This window comes from Dipteris shenzhenensis, chromosome 26 (genome assembly GCF_047967505.1).
Source record: "Dipteris shenzhenensis isolate YYH24624 ecotype China chromosome 26, Dip_SZ_1.0, whole genome shotgun sequence".
NCBI classification, from domain to species: domain Eukaryota; kingdom Viridiplantae; phylum Streptophyta; class Polypodiopsida; order Gleicheniales; family Dipteridaceae; genus Dipteris; species Dipteris shenzhenensis.
In genome coordinates, this window is record NC_141621.1 from 40991137 (window position 1) to 41005551 (window position 14415).

General features: G+C 39.8%; 1 protein-coding gene across 1 annotated transcript in view; it reads left to right on the forward strand.

Annotated features, from left to right (window-relative positions):
- The window catches only part of LOC147885075 (uncharacterized), a 103256-nt gene extending 90745 nt beyond the window's left edge, over positions 1 to 12511 (forward strand). The window contains exon 9 of the mRNA XM_087397704.1: positions 12154 to 12511. Within this exon, the coding sequence (XP_087253830.1) occupies positions 12154 to 12162 (9 nt within the window). The 3' untranslated portion in view covers positions 12163 to 12511. The remainder of the gene's footprint in view (positions 1 to 12153) is intronic.
- The last annotated feature ends 1904 nt before the right edge of the window (positions 12512 to 14415 follow it).

A 14415-nucleotide genomic window follows, 5' to 3' on the forward strand; every position in this document is an offset into this window, starting at 1 on the left:
ACTTGGTTATTCATAAGAGCAGGGCCATCATTGGGCCGGCCTTCCAAAAATTGTGATTGGGTGGCTTACTGTACCACGAGAGTTGTCATGTGCATGGATCGTATCTGCTGACGTGTGTTTAGGCACATAGGATTAGCTCAGATAGCCTGGGGAGGCTGGGGCTAGGCAGGTGATTCTCAGGTTGGATTACAAGGGCAATGGACGAGTTAGGGTTCCTGCTATTTTTAGCAGCCGCTTGAGCCTATATAAGGAGCCCAAGGGTTCAGGTTTTAGGTGTGCAAGTCAGAGCAAGATTTGCTCCTTGTTGCTGGTATGGATCTTGGACCGTGTTGCGGACGCGCACCTGCTTTCTAGCGTAGTATGGATCCTTAGTGCAATCATGAGGCCGTATGGGTGCCTCTTGGTGGTATGGGACACCAAGGTGTATGTGGACTGGTTGGATGCAGATGTTTGTGCCAGCACTCGATGCTCGGATCTTACGGGTGTTGGACTCGTGAGCCTCATTGGGTGGTGAGCTTGCCTGCTTCTTTCTTTGTGGTTCTATTATTGGTTGTTTGTGCTTATGTGGAGGTCCGGATCTCCAAGAGTGATCGTGGTTGTGTCAGTTGGTATTAGAGCCAACTCTTGGAGGGGGATTTTGCTGTAGGAGAAGGCGAATTTGCTTGGCCCTTCCAGGTATTTGCAAAATTCGTTTTGGAGTGCTTTTGGATTCCTGAATTCGTCAGTTAGACAGGGATGGCAGATGTCTGAAAGAGAAGTCGATATGGACAACTGTGATCTTTATGAAGATCTAGTTACCAAAGATGCCTTCAATCAATCATAGTTACCAGGGAACGAAAACATTCCGGTAATTCGGGTGCCAGAATGCGAACGTTTCGGGAAGGGGGAATGGGAACCGGAACGCCACATCATACACGACACGCCATCATATGACATAAAACTATGCTAGAAAATGAAAGAAACTGACATTTTACAGATTTAAACTTTCTATATAAGCTCTAAAATACCCATTTGAAACTTTCAAAGAGCCACTAAAAAAGAAGGATGTTCCGGGGCCATTCTGGTTCTGCCTTGCTTCCCGGAATGGTGTTCCAGACGTTCCGGATGTTGGAATGCCGTTCCCTGGTAACTATGCAATCAATTCCTGATAGGTTTGGAGGAAAAATTTGAGGTATTGACTTCGAATCTTGAGCAGATGTTTCAGCAGATCATTGCGATGCAGACTCATCTTTAGGCCTTGACTAAATGGATGCGCTGGCTTCGGTTCTTGGACCGAATATAGCTCCATCTCAGTTTTCTGGGGAATAGAAAGATTGAAGAAGGAAATGGTCAATACTTGGCTCCATAAATGGCAAGTACACTTCAACTTCCGTCCCTATTCTCAGGATAAAAGAATTCAATTAGCAGTTGGATACCTAGCAGGAAAGGCTCTTCTCTGGTGGAAGGAATTGACGCCTCAAGCAACCACTTGGGACGGAGTTTGAGCAAGCTTTTAGAACTGGATTTCTCAAGAAGGAAGACGATTATGATATTATGGCTAAGTTCAAAGCTCTCGATATGATGAAACAGAATCTAACTTTCGAGACATATCTATAAAAATTTCGGGATCTACAGACTCGGGCTACATAGATGGATCTTATTACCCTCTTGCGTTTCTTTGTAGCTAGATTACTTGATTAATACAGGTTAGAGGTAAAGAATAACAAAAGCTCTACCCTAATATGATAATACAATGGCCTCTATTAAGAAGACAGCTATACCCGAGATGCAAGGAAAGAACAAAAGAAAGTTCTTTCATCTAGCTTCTAGCACGGGAGAAGTGAGGTCTTCGGATGTACCTTCTCAGAAAAAGCAAAACCCGAGTTAAGGCACTAAGGAGCGCTTCCTTCGATGGCTTCGGCTTCGAAAGGAAGGTTAATGTTTTTTTTTGTGAGGAGCATGGGCACACTCAGACTGACTGCTCAAAGAAGCAAGGAACGTCACAAGGACCTCTTCCAAAGATCAAATCGGGACCACCTCTAAACTCAAAGATAGCCTCTCAGACTACTTTGACATGTATTTTTGTTAATGTCCTCACACGCCCTCATTCTTGTGATCGTTCTTTTAATAATTCATTGTTTGGCTTTCACAATCTCTACCGAGCTTATGGAGAGATCAAAGGGACACGGATTCATATTCTCTTTGACCAGGGTAGTTCTCACAATTTGGTTAACCACAAACTTGTGCAGAAACTATAGTTGACTATGATATCTAGTGGTCACATCTATGAGATGTAGCTTCCTATTGGGAATCAGTTTTTGGATCGCAAGGTGGAGCGACTTCCAACCAAGATTCAAGCCTACGATGATATTTTGGAGTGCTATGTTGTGCACTTAGATCATGTGGACTTGTTATTGGGCATAGAATGGCTTAAAAACCATGATGTCCAATTTGGTTGGAAATCACATGCTCTTTCTCTTTTGCACGGGAACACCTGTCTTACCATACAGTGTGATGATATACATCCCTCCGAGGGACCACTGGTAAATGTGATTCAAGTTTGGAATATATGAAAAACTTCTTTAGATGTGTTTCAATGTGTTTTGATTCCCTTTTCTTCATTTGTTGTATTTGTGTCTAATACCAATGATTTAAGTGTGGTTGAACATATTGAAATAAAGAACTGGTTAAACGATTTTAATGATGTATTTCTCGAACAGCAGTCGGAAGAGTTACCTTAAAAAAGGACAGTGGATCATCGCATAGATTTAGTCCAAGGTGCTTAGCCGATAAGTATACCACCTTATAGGATGAGCCAAGTAGAGTAAAGATTAAATAAAGTAACAATTAAGAATAAGTATCCTCTTCCTCACGGTGATGACTTAATTGACAGATTGGCTGGAGTGAGGTATTTCACCAAGATTATTTACGTACTGGATACCGCTAAATCCATATTTACGTGAAGTATATTGAAAGAATAGCCTTTCAGACTAGGTATGGTCATTGCGAGTTTCTCGTATTACCTTTTGGATCGACCAATGCTTCAACAACCTTCCAGTCGATGATGAATGACTTGTTCCTAGAGTACTTGGGCAAGTTTGTTGTTGTGTTCTCGGATAATATCTTAGTTTACAACAAGACTTTAGAGGACTTCTTGTATTACCTTTTGGATCGACCAATGCTTCACCAATCCTCTAGTAGATGATGAATGACTTGTTCCGAGAGTACTTGGGCAAGTTTGTTGTTGTGTATAGGAATGATATCTTAGTTTACAACAAGACTTTAAAGGACCATATTGGTCATCTTAACATTGGGTTGATGGGAGTGATTATGCCATTGGGATAGCATTATTCCAAGATGGTAGACTTGTAGCTTTTGAGAGTAAAAAGCTAGATGATACTCAATATCGATGGCCTACTATAAAAAATGAGCTTTATGCAGTGGTATATCCAGATTTGTCCGATTGACTGATCATCTGTCAATCGGATATGTGTGTGAAGGAGATGATTTGAGGGGCAAGAAGGCTAGGTGGACGGAATTAATGCAGGACTTTGATTTTGAGATTCGGTATAGGAAGGGTTCTTTCAATTGTGTTATTGTTGCCTTAAGTCGGATTAAGATGGTAAATGCTTTGTCATTTACCGAGATATCCTCTGACTTATTTCAATCCTTGAGAGGGCTTTGCGCGACTGAGTCATTTCAGTCAATATTGGCAAAAGGTCCAAGGCAGGAGCTTAGTGACTGACCAAGAATCAAGGATTATGCCACCTACTCTTTAGGCAATAGGAGGTTAGTGGATGATTCAAAATGGCTTGATGTTCCGATATGATAAATTTTGTGTATCGGATGTGTCGGATCTTCAATCCAACATTCTTCAAGAGTGTCACGATGCACCTAGTGCGGGACATCTTGTAGTGCAGGATTGTGTCTCTTGTGAAACATAGTTTTTACAGGCCCAAGATGAGAGAATTTGTTCAAAACTGGTCAATTGACCAAGGCAGAACGCCTTCGAAGCACGGGGTTCCTACATCCCTTGGAAATCCATGGCAATAAAATGGGAAAGTATTTTCATGGATTTTATCACACATGAACGTGCATGATCATGATTCCATATGGGTTGTCATGGACCGCTTGACAAAGATGGCTAGATTTCTACCCACTAGATCAACCGTTATAGCAAGTGAATCGGCTCAACAATTCGTTGGTCCTAAGCCTACAGAAAATTGCCACCTTGTTTGGGATTAGACAAAGTCTAGTTGTGTTTGGGAAACCGTATGCTTAGATGTGACTTTGTCAATGGTAAGTTGTTCTTTTAGATTGTCTCATAGGTTGTGGGACTTTTTCATAAGGCAGTGCACCATGGATGGTATAATATAAACTTTTACGAAGTGTGTAGGAATTAAGCGTGCGTGTGTGTTGAATAGTTGTAGACCCTTACAACGCTTGTGACTATTTTTAGGCATGTGTGTAAACCTAGCCTTTATGGTGATATGTTGTGGGATATTAGCATTTACATTGGCTCTCTAGAATGAAAGGACTAGAGTAAATGACCACTTCTATAGCCATAAACCTTTAGCATTTTCTCATCTTCTTTAGGCTACTACAATTGTTGTTTTTCCACCTATGGGTTTCAAGATTTGTTGCTACAAGTCTTCATCATCCTCAGAGTGTTCACTTTTGGGTGACAGAGGTTGGGAAGCATCCTCTTCCTCTTTCTCCTCTTCATCTATCCCAAAGTTTGGTTGCATTTTTAAGACATCACTTTCCCTCTCTCTAAGGATTGCATCCTTGCTAATGATGATGATGTTGGATTCGAGGTGGTACAACCTATATAGTTTGCTTTACCGAAAATCCCCAAAAATGCCTTGTCTTTGAACATGGACTTAGCAGTAGGCAGTGGTAAATTGTTGCTTGATGCTATTCTTCTTGAAAGTCTTTTTTGAACTCATTGCTTTTATACCTAGCTCCTCTATTAGATCTCAAAATTCTAATCTTCATGTCACTTACTTGATTTCAAGAAATTGAGAAAATGTCTTTGATTTCTTGCTCAAGAAATATGCCAAGATTTTTGGAAGTCATTAGGATATTTTTCGGCCAGAAGTTTTAGGTTGATAGATCCAACCAAGTTTGTGCACATAAGATCAAGAGGGGTTATTGCCCTTTTTTGCTTGTATCTTTTGAACGACAACTTGTGCATCTTGCCATAAAGAATGCTCACAAAAAGAAATGCTATTGTACTAGACCCTAGCTTTTGTGATTGATGTGAGCCTTATTCATCCCTACTGTGTAGTCACTCTTGGTCATCCATTCTTTAGCTGATCATGATATCCCACACATTTCTGGCAAATGTCAATAGTGAGCTATTTGGATGTAGAACATGCATGTCTCGGCTTCATCACTTTGCCATTAAATGCATAAAGTTTTTATATCTGCTACTTGTGCCAACAACGCTGGAAAATGAATCCTTTATTATGAATTTCGGCTTTGTTGAATGAACATCATTCCCATCATTATAGAAGGTTGAAATTATTTTTGAGCCTTGGTACATATCTGATACTTCACACATATTTCATGTGAAGCCATACACTGAAATTATGCCATGCCTTTAATGTTCAACTTGTTGGCATTTGTAAGCTCCACAATGCCAATCTATCAACCACACGGAGATCATGTGTTTGAGGGTAGGCAACTCTTATGTGTTAGTATGAGATGCTCATGTAGGCATGTTCATTCAAAGCATTGAGGATGGCATCTCCATGATCGTTAAATATTTGCATTAGTGGACAAATTTTCACCCTCAAGAGCATTAGATGGATGTACCATTCATCCATCCAAAATATCACATGGATGTGGATTAAGTGGCCACATAAAACACTCGTTTGATAGACACGTTAGTGAAAATGCAAATTTCTAGTTAATTACTTCGCAAACTTAGAATTTCAAATGGCCATTAGACAGGAATCAATAATTACACCTATATCATTCAAAAATTCTCACAAGAGATAGAGAAACTAAGAAACACTAGCACCCGATGAGGTGTGAATCAGTCGAAGCGAGTCCTTAGTATATTTATTTAATTTCAATGATGTAAGGATTTAATTACAATAATAACATAGATCCTTAGAGAGAACCCAAATATGAACTCAAATATTCAAAGAAAAATAGCCACTGGCAATTCGTGGAGATATCTACGTTAAGACACGTCCAAAATCTCTTCAAGTAGCGTCCAATCTAAACAAAATACCAAGATTGACATATATGAGTTCACCATGTGTGCACATACGTGTTCTTTGGACTCTAAAACACAAAACTCACTTTAGAAACAGTTAGTTCTAAGAATTCGAGTTAGAAAATTTTCAAAGCTGACTTGTCCAAATTCTTAAAACTTAGATATCATAGTTTAGAAATCGATAAAAGTACCTTCTCGATAAAAGTTAATTCAAGAATTGTTGAAGCTGTAAATTGTAATTATCTGTTTGGTTGTGCAAAGATTGGAAATATGTAGGATTGAAGTGAGAGATTTTAGTGAATTGCGAGGCAAGAGCAAACATAGATAAGAATTGGTGGCCCACAATGTCAGCGATGAGGAGCACGATAAAAATTTAATTGCAATTCCTCAAGAAGGTGTTTTGTTGCATAAATTTTTGCTAAGAAAACACTTTTCTAGGGCTCTAGCAAGCTTAAAGCTACTTAAGGCCGCTCTAGAGAAATTCACAATCTAGATAGAAGCCTTTTGGATCATAAGCACGGGGAATAGAGAATACAAGAGCATTGCACTGGAATAGAGGGAGCGAAGCAAGAGAGCAGCGCTGGAAGAAGTTGAAAAATGATTGCAAGAAGCTCCACAAAAACAAGAAGGCCAATCGTAGTTCACTTGTTTTCTCAGAAAGCTCCAAAAGCTAGGAAAAGCCACTAAACTAGGTCAGAAAAGATGTAGAAAGGAGAAAATATATTTCTAGGTTATTAAAAAGATATTAGAAAGGGAAAAAATATATTTTCTAATTTATCAGATCCTATCTTCAATATTTAGCGAAGGATCAAGGAATGTGATCTACGTTGTTGGCAATCGTCCAAATACAATTCAAGATAAAGCATTAGTTCCTATCAATTTCTAGTCTTACAAAGGTATATATATATTACTTCCTATCAATAATATTTAGAAAAAGAAGGCTACATCAATGATGTTCTAACTATTCTCAAACACAACAAGAGGTTGTCATTGTTATAATTTCACAGTAATGTTTGGTGGGGATTGGCGTGAGAGTCAAAGAAGGAAAGTTATTCAAACAAATAGTACGAGAACCTAATGCATATGTAATGTCAATAGGACACCAACCAATGCCTCCTTCAAAATCATGGCATAAAAGGCATGACTGTGTCAAGTTAAAAAGTTTGACGTCATCCAAAAATGACAACATTGTCATTCATTTACTTTAACTGAGCTTTTTAGGCGGAATTTATAAAGTATGTGCTTAGAAAAACGTGACATTAGTATCTACTATTGAACAAATTGCTGTCATGGCATGATACCATATGAGACATTCTTTGAATACAAACAAAAGTTAAGGCTTCTTCGAATGTTTGGGAGCATAGCATATGCTCATATCAATCATGATCATATAAGAAACTAGATGCCAAATCAAGGAAATCCATTTGATACATGATGGTGAGCATAGTAAAGCCAAAATGATGCATCATCCAACCAATAAGAAAATGAGTCTTTAAATAGACAATGATGCACAACATAGTATCTTAGTAGGTGGTCTGAAAGTCGTGTGTAATTACTCAAAGGACCAAATCATAGGTTGAGTTGAAAGGCCAAGAACAACAATAAGAAATTGCACAAGAATTGAAACAAATAAGATGAGTCAAAAGGGAGGAAAAAAAAGATTGACATATGTTTAAACTAGTAAATCAATTCAAGTAAAAATCTCTAAGCTTGTTGTAATGGCAACAATCTTGAAGCTAGAAGAATCGGCCTATTCACTAGATTGGCAAATGGTAGTCAATGAAGCAATGAATGCGGGATGCAAAAACTATGCTTGAAAATTATGTGATTTGCTAGGCAAAATAAGGATAATACTGAGAAATGAAGTGAAGTATTATCTAAATGGAAGTTTGAAAGATATAAAGATTGGCTTGTTGCAAAAAGATTCGCAGCACTACGTGGAGGAGATATTAAGACATGTATGCATGATTGCAAAAACAAACTTCATATAAGTTTTTGGGTTTCATTGGAAACCACTAGTATGTATCAACAAATGTGAAGAATGGATTCATGATTGTTAACTAGCTGAAGAGGTGAGCAGCATCAAACATACTTATATAACAGCAAAGAATGAAGAAAAACTCATATAATTCGACTCAAGGACCTAGAGATTGTAGAAAAACTTCTAAGGTTTGGAACAAGACCTAGAGCTAATATGGGATACATAGATTTTTGGCAGAGAATACTTTGAACTACAAAACTAAAGGGGAAGAAGTTGATATTTCAAGATTTATGTAAATAGTTCAATAGTGCTTATAAGTAATGAAACCTCCATCACCAAGTTAAAGATCAATTTGTTATTCGACTTAAAGGATCTAGGACTCTAGAATTATTGTGAAGTCGTTGCTTTATCAAGTCGTCATGTTATCAAGTTGTTGTGTTAGCATTAATGCAACGACCTCTTGGAGATAAGTGAATTTTAGCACTTTAAAATTAGCACCGTGAGCTCCATGAAAGGATGAAATCGGCATACAGATTTCATTGAATTAGATGGATTGCCACCCCTTGACCTTGCCGGAACCAACTTAGAATTGGGGTCTCGACTGTGTTGACCACATGTGCACTTGATTGTGTTGACCAACACGTGCACTTGAGATTAGGAAGAGTCCTAGGAGCTAACCATGAGCTTGACGATAGTGCCTCAAATACCGTCTTGTCGATCTGCACACTTATATCTACATCCTTAGAATCAACACGATCGAAAGTCGGTTATTACGCCTTACATGAACCACCACAAGGTGGCGTATCTAGCTCAAAAGAGTTCGTGAGCCTTGACGAAGACATGGGAGAATCCGCCAATGTTAGAGCCTCATTGGCTCTAAGCACCAGCTTTAATAATCCCCAGTCTCCTACCCCTTCTACCGTAGCTAGGTTAAGGTAAACCTTCTCCAACATGATGGGGAGGCTTGGATTAACCGAACAAACAAACGTGCCAAACCCATATGCCAAGCAAAATGGATTGCCACCATATTCATCCTTTGATGAAAGGCCTGTCATATAAAGGTGAGGTTGTCCCCAAATCCCTTAAGAGTTTTAAATGCCGAAAAATAGTGGACAAAGTAGTAATCTAGAAGCTTCACAACTAAGACCCCTCGGCATCCGAAGTTTCGTCGTTTCCTACTTATCCAGAGAACATTATAGGTATGCCACCGACCCTTACAGGCCTATGCCTGGGGTGAGCATGCCACTCCCTAGAAGACCTCCAGCCTAGCTTGCTGGGCCCAATCGAATGTAAATGCCTAATGGGTCAGAGTCCCCAAATCATACATTTGTACAGCAACCAAATACATGGAACCCTCCACCAAGACCACTAATGTATAGTGTAGGGTCACCATATTCCCAGGTATCGCCTACTCCATAAACGGTACTTACCAATGAGGCAATGAGGAAGGCTAGTGCAAGCGCTAGAAAGGGGCACACTTCCAACATTTACAGGCAACAGAGACTAAAACCCTTCCAGAATCAAATCGGTCACGATCTCCAAGCTAATCACTAAATTCTTAGGTGACAGAGATCCAGTATTCCATGTTGAGAGATTTGAATAGATTTGTAAAATGTTTGGGGATATTGGAGACTTGGATAAATGCAGCACCTTCGGGTGTGAGCCTGGATGGCAAGGCTGGATAGTGGTTCAAGGCTCTGAAACTAGATCAAACCGTGTCTGTCTCTCAAAATGCAAGAGATATGAACACCTTGACAAGGAGACCACCGATTCGATGCTACACATGTCAAGGTCCTCATACGACTAATGAGTGTCCATACAACGGAGTGACTAATCCATCAGTCTCGTGCTTTAAATGTCAAGGATCTCATTCCTTGAAAGATTGTCCCCATAGGGACACCCCATCCGCACCAACAGCAGCCCTTCAAACAGTCAAGTACCATTGTGCACTGGGTGTGGAGTTCACCACTCTATAAAGATTGATCAATACAGAGACAAGCAACACCGTCTATTGCACCTAAGATTGCAACTCTTAATCTTCTCAGCATTGAGAGAGGGCAAGTGTCCTCTGTATCCTTAAATGTAATTACAAGGCCCCAGGCTAAGGCAATCAACAAGGAACTTTGTAAGCAGGCCAAAAGAGATAAGGCTAGTACATCCCAGCCTAGAGAGGTAAACAACAAGGGTGCAGTTAGGTGGAAACAGGTTCTAACAAGGTGATTATCCAAAATGGATTCAATGAGGACACAACCACCTCATCCTCTTCTAGTCATACTTCCTCAGCCGATAACAATTTAATCAACCACTAAAAAGAGGGGATGGCACTTGGGGAGCATTAAGTCATAGGAAACGTATGACCCCCAAAGGTTAGAGCGAATACCCAAACCATGTCATTGAGAAACAACGCCTGATTGAGGCACAACAACTGGTGCGCGACTACCAAACAAAATTTAAGCTACGGCTCAAGGCCAACAAGGAATCCATCCTAACTACCAGACCCTTAGTAGAGCCTTTAAAGCCTCTCCCATACTTGAAAGAGTAGACGAGGAACAATCACAGGGTTCATCGGCAGGACGTTCACTTCTAAGGCATAAGATGTTTGAGGAGGACCCTGCATGGCACCAAGTAAGAGAAGAGGACAATATGTCCTTTTACGGGTTTAAAGAGAGACAGTTGGTTGGCGGTGAACCAATCACACAACCTCGAGATGTAGCCGGACTAGCTGCAATCCTGTCCCCACTAAGATCAAGATGCCCATTGCGACACTATCACGGGGTAATCCCACGCTATGGAGAGACCTCTTGGATTGGATGAATGGGCAAATAATAGCTCTTGAGTCCACTGATCCTGAGAAAGTCGAACCAACACTTTTTCCAAGGAACTTGTCAACAAATTGGGCCAATACTTTGAAATTGACGACACCAACGCAATACTTCCCATCTCCTACCAAGGTAAGAGTGTGACTGCAATCTTGGATGGTGGAGCTGGTGTAAGCATAGTTAATGAGCAGTGCTGGGCCAAGTGGGGACGACCTAAGATGGATAGCACAAATCTCATAGCCAAATTGGCGGATGTAGCAACAACACAACCGGTAGGAGTTCTAAGAGACATCACGATTAAGACCTTTGGTTTGACCTACTAAGTGTGTTTGTTGTAATGGAATTTCCCAACCAATCGGATGGCTATGACATCATCTTCGGTAGACCTTTCATGCCAACAGTAGGATTAGTCAATGATTGGAGCTTAAATATTATATATTTACGTAAGGATGAGTAAGTCATGAGGGTGGATCTCCAAACTTGGAAGGCTATGTCGAGGAATCTATTCACAAGTGAATTTGACACTACCAATAGGTTAACATCGGTAAATATATTCAACGCTTATAAGGAAGAGGACAAAAAGAGTCTTGAAGACTTTGGGTGTGCTCCTTTACGAGAGTTAGAAGACTCAACAAATTGGATACATACACTAGCTGCATTAGATCCGCCAATTGCTAAAGGAACTCAATTTATGCACCTCAACCTACCACCATTATACCTTTTTACACCATAAGAGTGGTACTCAATGAAATTGAACTTTCAATTAATAATTCCAATCATACTAGGGAGGTGGTATCACTCCATCTCAACTTTGGTAGAGCTAACCTAAGTAGGTGCAACATGCCGAATACAGGCCGTGGCAGATGGTTGAGCAAGCAACAACCTCATCTCCTTGAAACATTAAAACATCTCAGCCAGGTACTCCTTCAAGCCTATGATTCGAAAATGCAATCCATAGGAGGTACCTCAATTAAGGTTGTTTGTTTTTTAATGCTGAAAATTTCCATGAACAATCACATTGTGCCTTGCAAGGTTTTGGTAACTCCTACAGGTATCTCAACAGAAGCTGCTATTTGGTTAAAGTTGGATCCATGACACTTATAAAGGATTATTTCGTGATTCAAGAGACGTTGTAACTCTTGCAGGTACCTTAACGGAAGCTGCTATTCTTGATAAAAGTTGGATCCAAGACACAAAGGAAATTCAATTCATAGAAGGTACCTCAATTAAGGTTGTTGGTTCCTTAATACCGAATGTTTCCATGGACAATCAGGTTATTCTTGTAAGTTTTTTGTAACTCCTGCAGATACCTTAACAGAAGCCGCTATTCTTTGTAAAGTTGGATCCAAGACACTTATAAAGGGTTACTTGGTAATGAATTAACCTAGCTAGATGCTACCAAATGGACCAATATTCAAGCATCGGGATCAACGTCTATGTCCACCTCTCAACCTGTACAAGAGCCTCACTAGCAAGCAATAAAGAAGAAGAGCAACTTAGCAAATGTGGGTCCAAAAGGATCTACTAGACTCCCAAGGGTACTTTGAAGGTGAATTATATATTTGGGTTTCGACGAGACCTTGACATCAAAAGCCGCCACATCATGTAAACAACAAACCTTGACATCAAATAACGAAGCGACACCATCCAACAAGGAAGATACAATACCATTGGGTTCCCACAAGACTACTAGAGGAGACCCAGGGATATTACCTTGGAAACATTTATGTTTGGGTATCCAAGATACTTTGTGTAACATGATCACCTCCATCATCTTCAAGTAGTGATGACAATGTGCTCAATAAGAGTAGAAGAAAGAATGGAGGCCAAAGAAATCATCATTATCAATAAATGAGAGGCAACCATCCATCAAATTCAAGCCTCTAAAATCATCATTATCAAGAAATGAGAGGCAACCATCAAATTCAAGCCTACCAATTATGAACAATCATTCGAGAGCAGAACCAAAAGAGTCTGCCTTTAAGGAAGTAGAACCACAAGAACCATCTCCTATCGAGTAGTTACATAAGAACCTGTCTCAAAAAGAGAGACAGTAACACAAGAAACTACTCAATCACACTAGTATATCGAAGCGTGGTTAAATTCATTTTGCATCATCTTTAAGGCAAACGACAGTTACATAAAAAATTGTTTTTTAAAAAAGGATAGTACACAAGAACCTACCAAGGAAAGAATAGAAACTACTTTGAGAGCTACACAAGAACCTTTCTTAGTAAGAAATTTGGCATCAAGCTTTATGGCAACTACATGAGAACCTGTGACACCAATCACGCCAGACATGGTGGAAGTCACACAAGAACCTTTCAATGAGAAAGATGAATTATTTTCACTAGCAACTTTCTCATAAACAACTTGGGCTCAGCAAAAATTGAAGATCTTCGAGACTTTGCGGTCCTACTCACATTTGCTACAGATAACATGTATCATTTTATTATGGTGATAGAATAATTTGGAACATGTGAGAGGATGTAATTGACATAGGCACAAGAAGTTGGGATCGAGAATAAACTACTGCAAGCTCAAGGATATTATGATGGCAACAATCAAGTGTGGGTCTCTAGCCTCATCAACACAGTAACCCACCTTTTCTTTTTTTTCTCAAAGGCAACTTCATCCCTCTAAAGCCACAATAGTTAGAGTTGAGACCCTAAAAGTTTGAGCGAACAACATCGACAACAAAAATATACTGGCAGTAGTTACACAAGAACCTACTCCTAAAAATGGAGTGGTAACACAAGAACCGACTACAAGGTCCACAAAGGAAAAGGCAATAATATTTCGAGGCCTTGATGGATTTTTGAATGAGGAATACAAAAACCACTCCTTCAGTGTGACATTCCATCAATTTTTGTAGCAATAGACCCATAAGAACCTACTCCTAAAAATGGAGTAGATCCACAAGAACTTGCTACGATGAAAGACACTGGAGACCTTAACACCATGGAAAAGAAGCTCCTCACCCACAACGGATATACAACAGTATTTATTTCATCAAGGTCTAGGAAGTCAAGATTTATGAACCCTCGGTGTCCTAAGGCACTCCTCTACTACGGAATGGCACTCCTCCATAGTTACAAGTGGTTCTACGCCAACAACTCCAAAGGATGAGTTTGATTGTAGGGTGAATCTGACATCGAAATGGGACTAGATGAGTTTCTTGTGATTCTCAAAGATTTATTTTCACTTTCATTTACTAGCTCCACCCTTCATTAGCTAACTATGTATTGAATTCATTGCAATCCATTGCATATGGAACACATACTATAGTCCTGATCTTAGCAAATATTTGTAATGAGATGGTTTGCACCAGCCTTCCTCACACTTGGACCCTTAAACACTATCACTCCCATTCACATGGCACGAAATCCCATGACCTTATGAAACTA